The following is a 21,316-nucleotide window of genomic DNA, read 5'->3' on the forward strand; positions in this document are numbered from 1 at the left end:
GTGGGGAAAACCTGATTTTTTTCATCTGATCTTTAGTCGAAAAGGGTAATACTATAAATTGTTCGTGTCAGGGATTCAGTTTTATCCTTATGTGGATGTGGTTTTGCCTAATAGTACCAACGCATATGAGAGGTTTTTATTACATCTGAAATTTCGTGGAATAAAAATATACATTTTGTAATTTACTATCAATCAATGATTTCGCTTTGACATAATATGTACATACCGAAAGGTTTACAAATTTGTAGTTTTCGAAAAATATACTCATGTGGTAAATAAAATCCTTAAAGTTCTTATTAATATTCAGATTTTTTTTTGGTTTTTATTTTTTGTTTTTAATGTTATATTATTAATTTTTCAGGCGCAGGTCTTCTTCGAGAAGACGTGTCCGATCTCGATCCAGGCCGCATGCATCCAGAGGATTACAAATTGGTATTCATCAGCTCTGATTCGTCGTCGAAAGAGGAAGAGAACGAGGATAGTTCGTCTTCGGCATCATCGATAACGCACAACTTCAGCTTGGAAGATTGCGATTGGGACTATTTTGAATCGAGCAGCAACGCGATTAAACCAATACTTAAAGACTGGAATTGGAGTACACCCTTCGGCAGCCCAAAAGTGCTTCGTAAAATTACTGGCTATGAATCACCTTACAGTAGTCCATCGGTGAGAAGAAAATATAGGGAAAGTGACACTGATGATGAGCCCACAACGAGCAGTTTCTCACATTCATCTACCGATAGTTTATTAGCTAGAAGAAAAGAGTTAAGACAAAGCAAAAACATTCCGGATAGTGGTGATAAAAATGACGATGTGTGTGGAGTTTTGAATAGTATGAGGGCGGGAACGGTGCAGTGTGCTTCGGACGGTAGCTGCAGAAGCTGCGGTGCCGTACCTAGATATGTTCCTGTACCGGTCCCGGTGCCCGTTCCCGTTCCTGTCCCGCTCTGGGATTCTATGTTAGTATACCCTGATTTGATGAAGCTTAAGTTAAAAGGAATAGGCTGGCCCTTCCCACCAGAGTTTCTACAATCACCGGCTGATCTCACTACTTATAAAAGCTTGAATCCAAATATTAATATTCCCGTTTCGGCTCTCACACAAGGCGCTTACAAGATGCCGCCAGATTTCGCAAGTGCGCTGTTGCAAGGCGAAGTTAAACAAGCAGAGCAAAGTGATGCCGAATTATTGAAATTGCGTTCGAATAACGAAGCGAAGCCGTCTTCTTCGGTCGTTGAACAGTCTGTGAGCAAACCCGAATCTGAAACAGATGGAAAATTATCGGAGGCTGTCGAAGAGGCCTCAGTGAACAGCTGTCAATTGGCTGCTTCCGTTGACGTTTCAGAGGCAACGCCCTCGTCCGTCGAAGCCACTAATGACGACGACGACACTATCCAAATGTCTGATTCTATCTGCGAACTACCAACATGCGACAGCTCACTTATTGAACGACAAAACAGTTGTGGTGGGGATGTGCAATCGCCTGATAAGACAACCGACAACTGTTCGCTACTCGACGTGAAGAGTACCGCCGCGATAGCCGAGGAGTATACCCGAAATGTCAATAGCCCGGACGGCTCCTTATTATCTACCACAATGGTTCCAAACCCGATCATCAGCTTAGAAGCCTTACACGCCAGCGATTTGAAATCGCCTTCTGATTTGGCCGAGCCAACACTATTTCATAATGACATTAACGATGAAAATCTATTACGCGTCGAGACTTCATCGCCAGTACCGCTCGGACATTTGGATGCTGAAAGTGCTTTCCCCACATCGTCAGAATCTGCAGCGTCCAGCGACAATGAAAACGAAAATAGAGTAAGAGTGAGGCGTAGTTATAACATCACCGTTGACAGCAGTGACATTTGTACTAGTGATGGAGACGCTGCCATTTCTAGAGCATCGCCAGTAGATCAAGACGAACATTCCTCTAGTTCTGATTCTGAAGATAAATCGCAAAATGTTGAAAAACCACGCAGTAGACGATTCTCTAAAGTGTTCAAAATGAACGCGGAAGATTCGTCTTCCGATATCGAAGACAACACAGATAGCAGTGACTCGTGTAGTTCTGATAACGATACGGATACTGAATTGGATTGTGGAATTGTTTTGAATTATGTGCGCGAGTTGAAAACTGAATTGTCACCTATTGTTGACGAAACGAAACCGTTGACGATTGAGGAGGCCGCTAATAATGTTTTGAACCAACAGCACTCGACTGAAGACATGGACGCAGTCATTAACGTTAAGGATGTGGAATCAGACAGTGCGACGGCCGAAGATGGGGCAAATGATGAATCAAAACAATGTGCCGTAACACTTGTTCAGCAAACGCAACGTTGCGCTCCAGAGGACTCGCAACTAGCGGTCTCGCACAATGAAAATCCGCGTGGCGGAACGAAAAGCCCAACATTCGACACACAGTCGGACTCCGGTGTTGAAAACAACGATCTGAAATCGCCGGGCGACGACGATGATGATGATGATGATGATGACACTCCGCCTGAATCTGCCGCCGTTTCCGATCCGTGCATTATTACATCACCCCCGATAAAGTTCAGCGCCAAATCCTCGTCGAAACAGTTCAAGCGGTTCTGCGACGACAACATGCTGAATACGTACAATGGCGATTTGATTGTGTCGGACGTAGCGAAAAGTAACGGTCACGCCGAAGATACCATCTCGGAAAAGATAGCCATTCTCGGCGATAAGGTGAAAACTGTTAATTCCATCATAGAGCGCAACGATAGTGAAGTGTACGACTTGATTACAAACATGAAAGATGTAAACGTCGATAGCGTGCAAAATGAAATCAACTCTAAACGGTCGAAGAATTATGAAACGAATCCTTATGAAAATGATGACTTGTATTATGACTCGAAAACGATTGACTTTTACGATATCAGTCCTAAGGTTAGCAGTAAGGTCGCATATGAATCGACCGAGAGAGAGGATGATGTTGAGAGTTTGACGTTGACCAAGGACGACGTTGATGATGTGGACGATCGCGGATGTGGGTGGTCGTCGGGTGTGGGTGGGGTGTCCAAGGGGAGTTTGGATGGGTGCAATGGAGGCAATGTTGATTTGGTAAAGGGGATTGAACGTACGCTTAGCGAGCTACTAATTAAAGAGGCTACCTGCTTGGAAAACGGTGGGCCAGAAGAGAAATCGGCGTCAGTCGCGGAGTGGCGGCGCGGCCGCGCAGACGGCGCTGCGCGGTATACCAGTCGCGTCATGATCACGCAGGACGCCCTGCCCCAGGTCTCTGTCGTCACTACTGACACCACCAGACTCATGGCTGACGTCACAGTCCATCATACCAACTGGCAGGGTGGTGAGCATGACCATCATCCCACCCCGCCGGCTGCTTACCACAATGACGTCGGCGACGTCACCGTCGTCACCAACGGCGACACCCTCTCTGCTGTCGTTTGCTTAGAAGAAGGTCTCGCCGACGACGACTCCTGGGTCGAAGATCTCAGCCACGACGAAGACGACAGGGTCACCACTTCGCCAACCGACACCGATTCCGGAGACGAAGTCACTCTCTCCTCTTCCATGGACCGCGAAGAGGAGCTCAGAGGATATCACCGATCGGCGATCGATTTCACGCTACACACAATCGTAGAAGAGAGCTGCGAGGAGAGCGAAGCTGAACAGAGCATCAGAAAAATCAGACCGATATCGGCGACCGAATTGGAAAAGTACTTTTTCTTCGGACTCGGCGACGGACAACACGGCATCAACGACAACGAAGACATTATATCGGAAACGAGCAGTATATGCAGCGAAGGGGTAGATTCCCTACCCGGAAACGAAGACTGCAACGGGAACGAGTCGAGAGATCCTGCCGAGTTGGCTTCTTCTAGATTAGAAAAATATTTTCTCACCGGTTTCATGGGATTTCCGACCGAAAGGAGGGATTCTGATGGGTCGGGTAGTGTGGGTAGTGATAGTGAGGGTAGACCCAGTCCGGAACAGAGGAGGAAACGTCTCGTTAGGGCGAGAGGTACGGGAAGGTCACACTCGTCGTCTTTGGATAATCTTTTGGCTAGTGCTGATTTGACGAATAGTGAATTACAAGCTGAAACTCAACTCGATTCGGGTGAGTCTAGCACTGAAGCGGACACGTATGATGAATTGGGAGGTTTCGAAAAATCTGACAGTCAGAGTGATACCGTAAAACGTAAGAAACAGAACAAAAAGTCACGGAATTCTCCCGGCGAAGAAAAACGATTTTCAATGGAATTAAGAGACGAATTAAATGACGATACGCGTTCCGTATCAGAAGGCGAAGAAGACGGCCACAAAACCCCACAACCGGAATTTTTACCATTAGCTTTAGATTTGGCAAATAGCAAAAAACAAACAAGTAGAGATAGTGGTTTTGTCGGCAGTTGTGATGACTTATTGAAGAATGGAAACGATAATAGTAATGGCAACGAATGGACTGTGAATAGAACATCAGAATTGAAATTAGATTTAGAAGAAATAGCTGAAGAAAATAAAATCGATTTAGAAGATAAATATGATACTCCTGTGACGGCAAATTTACTCGCCAATTCACTCATTCGAAAAGACAGTTTTAATAACTGGTCTTCGGACGAAGAAACGAATTTAATGATGAACAAAATGAGGCAATTCTTTAAAAGTATGGTAGCTGCCTCTGCAAATGCTCAAAATATGCACAATGTTCCTAATTCCAATACTATTTCTAAGCCAACGACTCCTACTTTGAATCGACCTGTTCCTAGTCCACGTGTAAGGAGAGGCACAAAACCACCACAACTTGTATATTTCGAAAATGAGTTGACTAGGCTTATGAAAACGGTTCCTGGAATACGCGACGAAGAAGTGAGAGAAATCGTTGAATATTTATCTAGTGAGGACACCTGGAGTGATTCTTATGATTCTTCCGATTACACCAGTTCCGATTTGGAAGGTGCCAGCGGAATGAAATCTGCTTTGCAACAACAAATTTCCGATAGCTGTAAAGAAATAATAAGTAATTTTGATAAGAATGCTGCCAATGAAGTTATTGTCGATGAAGACCAGACTGTCGACGATGACGGTTCTGGATTCAACAAGGACACTGCTTTCGTTTATCAAAAATTGGTCGCTTCTTTGAGTAAAATGACCACGGCAGAACCAGATAAGTTGATAAGTGACGCAGCTTCCCCTCACAATTCTCCACCCTTGTTCGCCAAAGTCATGCATCACATCGGCAATAGATTAGTGGCTTTAATGCATGAAGTTTCCAGTGGTGAGTCGCACGCGAGCGTTTCACCCAAAGTGAGATATCATAAGAGATTGCAACACAAAGTTTCATCGGCATCTACGACTGAAGACGATGAAAGTGCGGTCGACATGCCTTTGATGGACAGGTTGGACGATTCAGTGAGTTACGGCCTGTTGCCGCGCAGCAAATCCCACGATCTGCTTTTGGGCGAAAATACGCGAAACACGCTTCATCAATCCGGAGGTGTTTCAGACATAACGGAAGAACGCGAAGCCAGTGACTATGAACGATTTTCATGGCGGGGAAGTTTCGAATCGGCCCTCATGGCCGCCGATTCTCGCAACAAATTGTCTCTGCTCGGTGCCGAAGGTTCCGTTAGTGCTAGTGCATTGGCCGCAAAGAGACGCTCAGCTGGTGATCTGTTATTCCATCAAAAAAGTCCTTCGCGGGAACAATTGGACAGAGTGCGCAGTTGCGGGTCTATCGGGGGTGCTGCCAGCGAAGAAAGGTTGTGGGTAGGGGGTGCTCGAGGCCCCAGACGCCGTTCAAGTGTACCTGATTCTGGCGACTCTGCTGATGGAGAAGAGGACGAGGAGAGAAGGCCTAGAGGAGCCACTGGTTCGTTGCCGAGACTTCCAACCGTCGGAAGCAGTAGCAGCAGCACAACGACAGGAAGTTATGTCAAAAGCGCACGCTACAGACCCCCAGGCTTCAGCAGGGCTCAGAGAGCAGTTTCAGCACCTGGCCTGCATGCTAGACGCGATCGTCGTCGTGCTCCTCCAGTACCTTCTTCATCCACCTCCGTACTTGCTACAGGTAAGCGAATATACATTTAAGTATTTTTAAAAGTGCAAGTGATTGTTCGTTCGCATGGCTAAAACAAGAAATGTGCAACTTTCCAATCGCAACTCGAGTGTTGTGCTAGAGCTCGTTGTAGAGCGAAACCAGTTGACTTTGGCGGCTTAGAATCGTAACTCATTAATTTTATAATTAATTTAACGAAATATACAAATGTATTTACCTTTAGACCGGACAGGTTTTTACGATGAGTTCTGAACGTTACATCATCGCTTGTTATTGCGTGAATATGTTTTGAGTGCGTCAAATATTGTTCAGATAATGTAATTTTAATCGTTTCTTAATACACTTTCGCATTTCAACGGGCTGTTTGTGATTCGCACGTTATAAAATGGGTTATAGAATTTATCGTATAATGATTACTCGTAGAATGAAACTATCTCATAGATCAAAATTATCATCCCAAAATATGATTTTAATTGAAATAATAACAAAATATATTTTAATGACATTAAATAAATTACAAAATATTTTTTTTATTTTTGTAGTATAGTTTTTTTTTACTTAATTTTATTAAATGAGTTTATGTTTTATTTTTTGCATTGAATTACTTACTGGGTGTGGCATATTTTGATAATTTTGATAATAAATCAAAATATGCCACACCCAGTAAGTAATTCAAAGCAAAATATAAAACATAAAGTCTTGTAAAATCAAGGCTTTTTTTCTATCTCGAATCCATTTCTCAAAAATTTGTAAATTAAAATGTATGTGTCTTCTTATTGATTTAAAAAAAAACAGTAAGTACTAATATGGGTTAGTTCCATTGTCTTATAAGTCCATTTTTCGATTATACTAAACGTTGTGGTATGTGGTAAATATAATATTATATGTACGTATGTACATATGGATATACGAAACCTTTTTTGTCTGCAATTGTATATTATCGATCGTACAAGACGTATTATTCATTATCTATTGATAAGTAAATAGCACGATATACGCCACACTTGTGGCAAAAATAATCATCGATGACATTTCTATGTAAAATTCATTTGCATGCGTGTGGAAATTGCGTGTTTTCTTCTACGGGCGAGTATTGTTTTCGGAAAATGTTCACGTGCCGATCGATACCGCAAAGCCGCGTTTATTTTTCTTGTCTCGTTCCAACTTTCGTTTACCACGTTTTTGAGCCGAAGCCGGCAACAATAGAATCTCGAGTCATGGGAACGGATCTTTGAAATGCCGCGTCGAGCAAAAGTGCTGGGTACTAGCGAAGTAAAAGTGGGATAAAGCAAAAAATATTATAAACAAATTACACCTACGATTTCCCTTCATATCGACGTGTGGGTGAGGACTCCTCGATACCTAGTCAAAGTTCAAAATTTTCTGTAACTTACTGAAGTTTATTTTATTCTCTGTAGCCCACTGACAACAAATTTATCCGACCTGTCTTATGGACAATTCGTACAAGCATTCTATGTAGTATCGGCCATCGTCGCCATTGTATGCTAATCGACGTAAACAAACCGCTATATGCATATGCGCTCCAAGTTAAAATTAAGCAACCACTTCAAATAATACAGAAGAATGCCAAATTTTCTACAGTTACTTAACAGTGTTAGCTTGTTAGGCAAATTTCCACTATCTTCACTATGTCTTGCGATATTTACCGTAAAAATTTAGGCATACGTTTTAATTGAAAATTCGGCTTATTATATTGTAATAATATTTTTTAGACAGTGTGTCACCTTATCCAGTAAAAGCGACAATATTTTATTAAAAATAACTTTTTCAAAATATCTTTACGTTTCAAGGTCTATTCATACTACCACAGTATGTGCTTGCTGGCAACTGCACATAACCAGTAATACGAAAAGTGGTAAAAGTCGGAATTCTCGTCAGGGCGGACCCTCTAGGCTCGGAAGCGAGGCTCGGTCGACCCGCTCCTTCCTGTGATTGGCTATTCTTTGCGATGCCAATAGTATTTCCGTGCCCTGAATTAACTCGACTTTTAACTGATGAAATACTCCGGCATATACTGCTTGGTTCACATATAATTTCGGACGGTTGGGCAGCGTACGGAAATATTCCGAATTCCGGTAAAAGTGGTTGTAATTTCGTGGATCCAAATGATAATGAAATACATACGCAAAATGTGGAAAATATGTGGATGCGTGTTAAAAGAAAGATGAGGCGTCAATTTGGCACAACGCGTGCCCGTTTTGATTCACATTTAGATGAATTTGTAATGAACTACAAACGAATGCGTATATATTCCATTCGCAATATGTGGAATATTTTCGTACGCTGTCCAACCGTCCGAAATTATATGCGAACCAGGCAGTATATTTCGGAGTATTTCATCAGGTAAAAATCGAGTTAATTCAGGGCACGTCAATACTAAAGTACTCACAAAGAGCACCAAAATCACAGGAAGGAGCGGGTCGACCTAGCCTCGCTTCCGAGCCTAGAGGGTCCGCCCTGTCGAGAATCCCGACTTTTACCCGAAAAGTAATCTTAGATACATATTATATAGACACATCCATATCTACGTGGCGTAGACGTAACAGCAAGTAACAACAGTCTAATATGTATATTCATACTATACAGCAGTGCATGTCACCATATCGTATCAAGCAAAACCGGTTTTCCTTGGCCAACAGTAGAATATATTCACCCACAGCGTGTCCTCGTAGTAGCGAGTGCACACGTGCTAACAAAAGTGTGCATGCATGCGCATTTGGATATTTTCGGAAACGTCATATTGTGACAGCATTGACTCGTGGATACGATGCAAAGCAATATTGTGCCGTATCATCGCGCTCTTTATTGTAAATATATGTAAGCCGATTTTGTCTTGCACTTGGCTAAAACAAGTCTGAACGTGCCGAATCGTGTGCTCCTGTATAGTATGAATTAAAGTTGTAAACTGGTGGATAGTATGAATAGACCTTCATTGTTATATATGCATGCAATTCTTATGGACAGATGTATAAGGCCACTTGTGAAAAATGCCTTTTAATGAAAATACTCGTATTTGAAACGGCCACTACTTACATTGTGTACATCTTACTAGGAATTCTTATATTGTTCAACCCTACTTTGCTCTTCCTTGGGATGCTTATTATTAAAAAAAATCGAAATTGTCCTTTTAACGTAAATTAGAGCTTCAAGAGAAGTTATTGCGTTGCGTAAATTTAAATGCTTATAAACTATATCAATCCGTGACACTAGATGCTATCAGATCACTGTTAACTCACTCTGTCGGTCCCTTTTTAGGGTCACTTCAGATGTACATTAGAATCAATTAGTACCAAAATTCTACATTTTACATAATGTTAGCCACCTGAAGCTTTCTAATAGACTAACAGCAGTCGGTGCATTTAAAATGCACATACATATGTGCATTTTGTAAGTACATAGGTACTATGTAGAAGCATTTTGAAGTGTTCTAATAATACTAGGCGAACACTTTACGATTGTACGTTTGTTATCATTTTCTGCTGATAAAACACAACGTGCATGCACATTAGATAAAGTACCACTTAAACTATTTATTGATTACGTTCGACTTTCCCATTTAAATTTTTTGCACGTGACCTCTCGCTCGTTCCATGTGGGTTTTGACATGTCACGTTGATCTGATAAATTCGAATTGTTACGCTTTAACGGTTCTGTTTTCGATCAGGAATTATGTACAGTTTCGTATGAAATTATTTTGCTTGTACCCGAACGTTTTGTCTCGGTTTATTTTAGGCCTTCGGACGATGATGTAATCATCACGCGAGGTTGTGATCGGAGAACAACAACGGCAGGTCAATCGCACGCTGAAGATGCACGAGAATCATGGAAATCATATATTTTTTAGATACACAATGCTTCCTCGTTAACTACGTTGACGTTTACTATAAAGTTACTAAAAAACCTTGGCGAGATTTGATCAGCTGTGCGCCACATGTACGGGTGTTAGCACAATTTTCTTCAAATACGCTTTCTTTTCACTCGTAAACTACAACGTATGCACATACCTACTTTGATGTAAAGAGTTTGGAGTGTTGTTTTAGCATTGTGTTATATTTGTTCGGTTCTTATCCGACTACCTTTCCTCGCAATGATGTTGGTGACTCGGTAGACTGACTGCCTTTCTATCGCAACGAAGAGTTATCGGCCTTGACGGCTTTTCCAGCGCTTAGATCAGAAATTCTCACACCGTTCAGTACACAATATAACAGGCATACATTTTAATAAAATAATTTTTAGTTTCATGTGTGTGTGTGTTGTTATTATTTTACGTGTTACCGCTAGTAATAATGTCACCATATGTTTAAATAAAGAAACGGTACTTATTATCGTACGTACTACACTGTTCGCGTGTTGATTCAATTTAAATTGCCGATTGTAAGATAAGTAAGTAGGTATAATAGTATTAGAAACGATAATTTATTTTGATGATTCTCAAATTCGGTAGATGCGTAGAAAAACAATCGCTCAATGTCGCTTAGTACTCGAGTATCAGTATAAATGTAGTATCTATGTACATATGTAGGTACATTTATTTTCATTTGCGCTTTTATTAATTTTAAATATATATTTTCGGTCGTTAAATTTGAAATAAAGTATTTTTTTACTTAAATTGTGCTTTGCATGCATCATACATATCTACATATGTATGTATGTAAATTACCTATATGGGTTTTTGTCTTACTCGCGCGTTAGAGTCTAAATGGCGTTTCACGTTTTAGGTCATTTTCCTTTGCTTTTCTTATTCTATTACCTACATATGTACTAAAGCGTGCTGTGTTGATTCATTCGAAGTACAATTTTATATTATTAACAATAGGTAATTGTAGTTATGTTCATCATATAACCATGGTCACTCATGTACATACATATATGTATATATCTAACTAAATACATATTATATATCTAACTAAATACATACATATATTTGTGTTTATTTTAAAATTTATAATATGTACATATACGCAGTAGTGGTACATTGTTTGTTTTCATATGTAGTTAGCAGGTTTCGTTTAAATTTTAATCAAATATTACATTCTGCGCTCGAGCGTTAATTCTAAAAACTGCATTATTCGCGATGTAAACCTGTCATATCTACTTACATATTTTTCATGCATGCATTGTTGTAAAATTTACATTAACAATTGGTTATTACGGCCCTCAAACGATTTCAAAATTAATTTATTCCTATGTGTTAGTGATATGTGGCTATTTTCAGAGATTTTGATATATTTTTCGGATAATGTCGTTATGCGGTTGCACATTTGTGTAAAAAATTACTTTCTTCTCGTTCGTTTCACATGTTAATAGATTAACATCTCATAAATCTTAGCGATAGAAACTGGGACGATCGGTTGATCTTTATCGCCGTTTTATCGTGTACTGTATTCGTTTTTGAGTTCACTTTTTCTTGTTTTTTTGTAGCGTTTCCGATGAATTTTACCATAAAGAAAAACTTTTCAACTGTCTTTCAATGTTGACATAACTCGTAAACGACATGTCAAAAAGAAAGTATTGTAATTTTATAATTACATTAGAAACGGTAAAAGTAACTTGCCATTCACTGAAATTTTTTGCGTACTTTTTTATTAATTGAAATATATTAATATATTTATTTATTTATTATTTAGTGTACTTTTCTAATACTCACTAAAACAGTGGAGGCTTGTTATTATAATATACATATAGGTTTCTAATTTGATGAATGTCGATAGTAAACTAGTGTTCCAGTACTTCCTAAATATTTACAGGAATTTATGTACTTTGATACGAAATAGTAACATTTTAGACGCAAATAGACTAGAAACTCGCTTTGCGTAACATGACGTATGTATATCTTTTAATATGCTATATTTAATACAAAGTTCCACTCTTATAATTTTCTTTCTGATTTAATTACTCGATAATTGCTTCTTTTGCATGATACTCTCGTATAGGTCGATGTGATCGTGTAACCATTTCACGGTTAAAAAATATTTTAGCATCGTTTGAAAGAAATACCTGGAGGTATACTTTTATTCGTCGACTTGGCGAATTGTAAAACCATGTCCTCCGAAGGTGACTTCTTCTATTTCTCCTAAGAGTTAAGCGAAAGTGGTTTGTCTGGTTGCGGTTAACAGTTCCACGCACGTACGTTAACTTCTTTCAATACCGGTCTGTTAACTTATTTTTTCTCCCTGTATTGTGCCGACTATAAAAACGAAAATCGCTCCATTGGAAACTGTTATTTTCTAAACATTTCACACTTGTAAAGTATATATTCATATACAGATATACTATATATTAAAAAAATTTCAGTTATTATATGTTTGAGTTGGTAATCGATCTGACGTCGTTAGTTCGATTCAGTGGCGTCTTACATTGTTTTCCACTTGGATTCTTTCCGTTGAGTCATAAATGTTGCCATTGTTTGCGTTTCCTTATTTTGTCTGAAGTAACAATAGATGCGAGGGAATAAACAGGATACGACCACAAAATCACAATTTTACCATAATATTTTGAAATTTCGAACTTGTACAAATAACCCTTAATAATACAAACACACAGTTAATATGCACTTAAACTTCGATGGCTATATTTGCATGTTCGAATATACAAAATTTTAAGTTACTACTACATATTCGTGAATAAAAATAAAAAAAGGTATATTTTGTATCATCTCTTCACATATTTATACATATATATGTATATTTACTTTCATATTTGTTCTACGAAAGTAAACCACACTCCCTCCCCTTTAATTTTTTTAAAACAATAAATTTTATAAAATATATTTGTTGAAGAAAATTACGTTCGAAATATACCTTTTAAAATTAAATTAATTAAGAAATTTTTTATTGAAAATAGGCACGTTTTATGTTCAATATATGTATGTATGTATAATGTTAATAAAAATTAATAAACTAAAATTTGCCAGAGAAACATTTGCAAAAATACATAAAATTGAATTCAGAAACTATTAAATAACTTTGAGAAAATAACAGTTGAGAAAAGCTCTTTTCCGCGCTAGCGACAGAAACAAATCAAATCAAAAAAGAAAAAATGAGGGTGCCCCTAGGCACGTTTCTTAACTGCTGCCCCTTTGAGCCGGCCCTGACAATGATATGTATACATATAAAGATTTTTACGAAGAGAGAATGTAGCAAAATCCAACACGCATTGGTTTAAAAATAGGAGTAGGGCGTTGAGTTGTGTCAATTGGATACATTGTCAACTAAACGTAACGTTACCGAAGCAAATCAGTGATGGAGATAAATTTTTCTTCCATCCTTTTTTTTATTAAAAAACAAACTATACTTAAAAATACTGAATTTGCGATGGATATGCGCGGTCATTTACGCCTACAATATAGTTGAATTTCCTGATTGACCGTTTGCACTAATTTTCATGCAGATATGTCAGATCGTGGGTGCTCCTAGAATGGAATGCTTCATTTCTTTACTTCAGACAAAGACATACCACGTTCCCATAATATATTACATACAATCAGACGCTGTCAATTCGATGCCAAATGTGGGTTATGTATAGGCGATATTTACATTCAATATTACCATCTTTTTTTTATTCAATCTGATTATACCTGCATGTATAATTCATGTGATTTGCTACTAGAAGTGTACATGATTTTAGACTTAGCTTGTGTAATTGCAGCTACTGCTACCTAGTTTTAAAACATTTTAAACATACATAAATGTGTGTGTCGAATAAAATAGTTTGCGTGCCTTGTATTCAGACATTTGCGGCCATGACATTTTGTCCTTCTGTGAATCGTCTACCCACGCACCCGCGCTCACCACGAGATAATAATTTAATGGCGTCTATTTATGTCCCATACAACTATCAAAACGAATTCGTTTTTTGATTGCAACGCCTTCGATACCAGTGAAAAATCTTTGTTGCGAAAATTCTGATCTTTCATTTGAGCATCTAATACGATTACTTAAACTAACAATATCTGCATATATAGGTATGTATGTAGATTCTTTGGGGTTTGTGAACTTGCATGATTTTCTACATGCATATGTTATATTATAAGAAGATATTAAACGAATTATTTATTTATTTTTGTATGAAGACTTTTCACTTGCTGTGTATTTCTCAGATTGTAGTGATAGCATTTAGTTTTATTTTTAAATCAGCTATAGGGTGTTTTGTCAATCAATAGAAATATCACACATTGTACTTGGAGAAAAATGATGTGTGCATACTGGAGTGTGCATATGTAACTAAGAAGATGGCCGTAGTTTTGCCTTAACTAATCAAAGTAAGTTTACAACATCAAATACAATGATGATTTTGTATGGTTTTATATTTCACCTAAACAAAACTATTTATTTTTCGACTATTTTTTAAGTGGCAAAGTTGCAACTGATAAATTAACCTCTTCGTTCATTGTTTTGATGACACTACATAAAAACGATTTCCCATAGTTGAGAAACAATAGTTTAGTGAAATTTTTAATTTTCCCCTTGATTTCGGTCATGCTTAACAAATTAATACGCTTATTTCATCAATGTTATAGTAATATAGTGTACAGTTAACGACACAGTCGATAGCGTACTTTTTTACACACAAAATTGGAAATAAATGTTAGAACTTTTTCACTTTCTTTCCTATATCCTATATCACTTCGCTACAACGATATATATGTGGATGCTACTTTAAAATTTTGAAAATAGTTACATTTACATAAGTAGGTTTTGCCGATAAATCGTAGCTTTCGTGGTAAATATCCGAAAAAATGCTTGTTTCCATTTCGGGCTTCTACCAAAACATTCCATTACTTTTTTTTAATATTTGGGCAATAAATCATTTTAAATTAATTAAAGTAAGTTGAGTTGAGTGAGTACAACACAAGTAAAGTATTCGGACGAAGATTTATCAATCATTGAACTTTTACAGTGACAGAAAGAAAGCTTTATTTTTAAATACCTTTTATATATATGTAAATTGCACTTACATATTACATTTTTCATACAATGTCATACATCCAGAAATTTTTGTTTCAATAATAAGATTACAGTCAAACATGTATGTACCTTTATCCAATTATAGCCAACGAAGGCAGTCCATTTACCGAACCGAATGATCGCTTTCGAGACATCAAATGTAAGGCAATGTTCGAGAGAAGTGGTCGATCGCCAGTGAGAGCATTTCTCTGGACACTTTCGATTTGAAATTCGGACTTTGATCGGCAAAATTACTCGCTTGGCAACTGGGTTATCCAAACGCACAGTTTCGGCCCAACCTTGACTCACATATGTTTGTACATATGTATGTATATACATACGTGTATGCGTTGTCGCGTTCAAATTGAGAATCATCACAATTATTGAGCAACGAACGGTGTTCAGTTTATTACAAAGCTGGTCTCTATCGGAAATGTACGTCGCATTGTGTCGAGGTTGCCTTGTGGGCTTTACATGTTATTGTATTTTAAAATGTCCACAGACAAGCGATATTTTGAGGTCGTGTTTAATTATCACCATTGTGGGAGTGTCCCAGTGGAAAAAAATGGGATAATGACACGCAAAGCTGCTCCCATCAATTTTCAGGAGTACAATTTCGCATACATAATTTATTTTTCCGTCGTAATTAAAGCAAAGTCCATGCATTGCCCTGCCCTAATGTTAATTACGTTTCCCCCATTATGACAATTATGGTCTGGTTATAATTTTATATTTTGTGTGTCCTACATAATTTTTACAATTTCAATTAAATGTCTATCTCACATCTGGTATTAAAATCTCGTCCATGCTTTTGACAAATCGTGGCCATTGGCCTCAGCGCGTGTGGGTTTTGGACAAAGTCTCTTTTTCTTTTTGTTAACGTGCTTTTTCTCACATTAAATATAAGACAATAACCTTCGTACAAGTTTCCTTGTGTGACGTTTTGTAAAAGTATATGGCGTGTTATCGCTATAAATATACTTTTAAATTTTAAGTGTCACGGAAGGACTTTTAATATTATATATGGCATCATTATATTATACATATGTACATGTATGGGCATTTTTAATACATATGTACATACATAGATTCATTAATTACCGATATTTTTTACAAATATAGTTAAGTTACATAATATATAATTGATCTAAAATTTGGAGTGAAAAATATACGTCAAATTATTGTTTGCGATATCTAATAACCGTAAACGGCGGATAGGGAGCGTGCTTTTTCCAGGAATCAGGGCGTTTTGGGTCTATTTACAAGGCTAGAGTGCAAAAAAAAAGGTTCGGCGAACCTTTAACAAAGCACCGCAAACAATTAACAATGAACGGCACGCTTCCGATCCGCTCACTACAGTAATAAGTAGACACGCAGATCCAAAGCGTATCTTTGTAAATAGAGCCGAACCGCCCCGATTGCTGGAAAAAGCACGCTTCCTATCCGCCCTTTACAGTTATTAGATATCGCAAACAAATTTTAAAACTCAAATCGATCTTAATCGTTAATCTTAAATCGTTTTAAAATTTGCTAGAAAATTAATTATTTAAAAAATTAAAAAAGTATTTTAAAACAATAAAAAATCCCAATCAATAGAAAAAACATCTGACTATTGATTCCAATACTCATTTTGAGCACAGCAATATTAGATTTTGAATTAAAGACCGCAAAAGCCAAAAAACTGTAAAAATTGCACATTTTTTTAAGCCCTCATATCTCGTAAAGGAGACCCAAACAACAAAAATCATTATCATATTCGAATTCAGTGGGGCAAACTTAGTAAAGATTGGTTAGTCTCCGCTCTGGTAATTTTTTTTTGTTACTCAGTGTTATTTGTTTCTTTTATCCCCAATTTCAAAAATTTCGGTTTTTTTTCAACCACCGCATGTGGATAGCAATTCGATCTACAAGTTAAAAAATAAACAAGTTTTTCCCACATTTCCGTCACATATTGCTTAAGTTTCGCAAATAACGCTAGCGGAAAGAGTATTTTCTCATACGTCTGTATAAATGTACGTACGCATCTGTGAGCTTGTATTGAGTTTATTTCACCTATGATTTTTTTCAATAATTTAATTGATCGTTTAACCTCATGCTCTCCGACACCAATTATTTCGCCTTACGTATCTGTTAACGTAACCTCACACCGTGCCATTAAATTCTGTTACAGACATTGGATTTACATATACATATTATGAAAGTTAAATTTTGTTTAAAATTCAACAAAGTCCATTTGTAGCTTAACTTGCCTATCATACATAAATTTTCAGATGTTTTGACATATTAATAAAATTTATTTTCGAAGTCAAATATTTGAATTAAATATAACCATAAGGTTACATTTCGTAACAGCATAAATTTTAATGTTCAATTAACATATATATGTTGAAAACCATACTTCCTACGCAGCCAGTAATTACATGTCAGACCCAGTTAACGGATGCGTTCGAAAACCTTATAACATTTAAACATTTAGGACAATTTGTTCAGTTCCATTTGTGGGTTTAGCAGGAGCACTATTCGCTTCGGTTGATCCAAACAAATTTTGCGGTTTTATATCAATATATATTACAAACCACATGCACTTTTAATCTGCACCGGACATAAGCGATTATGTGTGTGTTTTAATTTTCTCTACTTGGTTTCTCAAGTATGCCGATTTTATTGTTATGCTTGTGATAGCTAAGTGTTGAAAATGCCCAAATTAGTGGGATACCGTGCAAACAACGATTTATCAAAGTATTCGTCATTTTGTAACGAATTCAGTTCAACTAATCCAGGATCCATGGAAGACGTGAACAAGTTCACGACCGTTGATCTATTTCACCAAGTCCCGGCTCCTAAGATAAAAGTCGATAACAGGAAACCTGCTGGAGTATGGAGAAAGATTTTATCCAATTGTTGTCCTTGCTGCGTAGATCGTGACGCTTCAGCTAATTCAGATCGAGTGGATGCGGAATTCCCTCTAGTCAACCATGAACAAGACAAGAGTGGTATCAATGAAGATGTTAAATCTCCTAGCAGGAACAGCACGTTGAGATTTGGGGAGAAATCTACGAATGCTGCCAAATTTATCAGCGATGTTTTGAATTGTAAAGATACTTTCTTGCAAAAATTGGAATACTCTAACGACGGAACACTCGGAAAAACAAAAAAGAATGTGCCCAACTTGAAGATCACAAATTTTTCTGACGGTACTTAATAGTTTTCGTGATCCATTGGGATTTTTTTATTAAAAATTTGAGGTCTTTTATATAATATACTAGTGGTTTTACCCGGCTTCGCTCAGTGTTTGTAATATAAACCGCTTAAACAAATGGCTAACCTAAACATTATTTTTTTTATTTATTAAATTTATTTGAATCGAAAAAAAAATAATATTCATCGATATCAATATCGTCGGCATAGAAACTTTGATTTGTTCGATGACGTCACGGATTCTACGAACCAAACAAACATACAAAGTCTCTTTCGAAATTATATATTAGATTGTAAATCATTTATCCGTCACAATTAATAATAAAAGTTTAATACTTTACTAAGTACTCAATTTTCTACTTTTTCTTTTATAGATGAATCTTGCTCAGCTGATATTACATCTACGCCAAGAGTCAATGCTTCTCGGAGATCAGCATCACCAACTCCACCAATGACACCTCTTTCACCGTTACAAACTAGAGAATCTGACGATGATATCGACAGACTAGTGGCTTTGCATCAAAATAGAAGTGGACTTCAGGTATAATATGATATTGAGTTTGTTATGTACATATGTGCTTGTTTTGTTAACATCGATAAAATTTAATCTGATAAATGTTTTAATGTATAAAAAATTACTTAAAAAAATCAATTCTTACTTTTAGACACGCTCAGAATCAATGGCCAGTGTGTATTCAGGTGCAGGAGATGGTAATTATGGTTCGGTTACAGTGAGAGGTCAAGTTGAATTTGGATTGTTATATAATTACAAGATGGGAGCTCTAGAAATAAATATCAAAAGATGTCGCGACTTAGCACCCGTAGATACAAAAAGAAATAGATCAGATCCTTACGTTAAGGTAAGCCCACAATTACAATTCATCAAAATTTATTCAAAATACTTATAGCAAACAAATTCATGAGTTCCCAAACGAATGTTTCACTCAGTTTTTATAATTAAATTTAAAAATTTTAGGTTTATTTATTACCGGATAAGTCAAAAAGTGGTAAAAGAAAAACAAAGGTTCGTAAGCATACGCTCAGACCTGTTTTTGATGAGACCTTGCGATTTATACAACCGATTGAAGCCCTCGGTGGACGTTCGTTGTGGTTGAGCATTTGGCATGCGGACATGTTTGGCCGTAATGACTTCTTAGGTGAAGTGATATTATCTCTCGAAGACAAGGTATTCGATGACCCCACACCAAAATGGTACAATCTACAAGAAAGGGTATGTATTTTTTTTTAACTGCTTCTCGAAGCGCTTGGGTAAATTTTCAATTATTTTTGTAACGTGAATATTTCAGACTGAACAATTCGAAGAACAACAAGGAAGCAAGGGCGATTTGATAATTGGTCTTAAATTTGAAGTTCCTGAACAGTCAGGCACATCCAATATGCGAACTAAAGGTACACTTCATGTTCTTGTTAAAGAAGCAAAGAACTTATACGCGACAAAACCAAATGGATTATGTGATGTTTTCTGCAAAAGGTATAATCTTAATGAGAAAATATACATATATGTAGCTTTGAATTTGTTATTATATCTTCCATATACATATATATTATATAAATTGTTCTTAATTTCAGCTACCTTCTACCAGAGAGAGGGCGTAGTGTTAAGCAAAAAACACCTGTGATACGAAGAACATTATCACCACGCTGGGAGCATTCTTTTCTATACAGGGGTGTTTCTTTATTTGAACTAAAACAGCGAGCATTAGAACTCAGCGTTTGGGATAGAGATAGACTAAGTACCAATGATTTCATGGGTGGTGTGCGATTCTCACTAGGCACTGGTAATAAAATATTCATAATTGTACTATTTAGTTTTAATACTGTACGTATATAAATATTTTTCTATCAAATTTTAGGCTCATATTTAGGTGCCCCAGTGCAGTGGATGGATAGTATAGGAAAAGAAGTATCACTATGGCAAACAATGATGCAGCGACCAAACTTTTGGGTTGAAGGATCTGTACCACTGAGGCCGTCACTCAGCAATTGATTTTTGCATTTTATCACTTTCAAAAGGCTGATCGTTTTATAATACATATAATGTAGGCACAAATGTCGAACAACGAAATAATTAACATTGCAATATTTTTAATCATCTATATACATACATTGTTTCTTTTCACTTCTAATCATCTAGTTAATAATATTATATATGTACATGTTAATTATGTACTTGAATTTATAATGCTTTCAATATTGAAAATGTTGTGTGTGATATACTTGCGTTTGTAAAAAATCTGTTAATTCATAAATATTGTTATTTTCTTGCCGCAATTTTAATATCTTTCTTAGAATATATTTGATAATGTTTTCGAGTTGTTGAATTGTCATTAGAGGGCTTAATTTTTTTATTATTTTTATTGATATTAATATTTTAGAGTTGACAAATTAAAACATGTTTTAAATATAGAAATCTTCAGAAACTGTTTTTCGTTATCCATTTATGTCTTTTTAGACTTTTATATTTATTGTTATGATAAAACTTAATGACCCCGCCAATTGTAAAGGGAAAATCAATACCTTGCAGAAACATATCCATGTAATCAAATTGGATTGTATCACACATGACACAAAATAGTTTTTTATTTTCATTAAAAATACACTTGATTTTTTTTAATCTTCTTTCTTAATCCTATTAAATATTATATAATGAAATTGGAATGTGATAAGATTGTATTTTAAAACTGTCACTTATTGTGATCGAAATATTGATATGATGACTTAATTTTAATTTTGTATTTATATGAAAAGTATATTTTAAATAAATTTTGTATAAATTTGAAAACTATTTAATTACTCATTTTAAGCTTCATATAATTACTACTTCGTGAATATAACTTTTTTTTTTCTCTAAATATACTGTTTTTTTTTTTATTTGTACAATATTGAATTTAGTGAATGAGTGAAAAAAAATGTGTTTACATAACATGTGGATTTAAATTACTATATTTTTTAATACAAATCGAACTATACGTAATCCATTCACCAATATTTATATAGATACAATGTACATACATCATAGATTAGTGCGAATTTATTATGATAAAATCTTTGACGTAAACGTCAATGATTTTATTATATTTTATCT

At 36.5% G+C, this 21,316-nt stretch overlaps 1 protein-coding gene across 1 annotated transcript in view; it reads left to right on the forward strand.

Annotated features, from left to right (window-relative positions):
* The window catches only part of LOC143908988 (uncharacterized), a 60,478-nt gene extending 39,397 nt beyond the window's left edge, over positions 1-21,081 (forward strand). The window contains exons 5-11 of the mRNA XM_077426860.1: positions 362-6,058; positions 18,585-18,751; positions 18,876-19,070; positions 19,187-19,441; positions 19,518-19,702; positions 19,801-20,009; positions 20,085-21,081. Of these exons, the coding sequence (XP_077282986.1) occupies positions 362-6,058; positions 18,585-18,751; positions 18,876-19,070; positions 19,187-19,441; positions 19,518-19,702; positions 19,801-20,009; positions 20,085-20,218 (6,842 nt within the window). The 3' untranslated portion in view covers positions 20,219-21,081. The remainder of the gene's footprint in view (positions 1-361; positions 6,059-18,584; positions 18,752-18,875; positions 19,071-19,186; positions 19,442-19,517; positions 19,703-19,800; positions 20,010-20,084) is intronic.
* Positions 21,082-21,316: the final 235 nt, after the last annotated feature.

This window comes from Arctopsyche grandis, chromosome 1 (genome assembly GCF_051622035.1).
Source record: "Arctopsyche grandis isolate Sample6627 chromosome 1, ASM5162203v2, whole genome shotgun sequence".
Taxonomy (NCBI): Eukaryota; Metazoa; Arthropoda; class Insecta; order Trichoptera; family Hydropsychidae; genus Arctopsyche; species Arctopsyche grandis.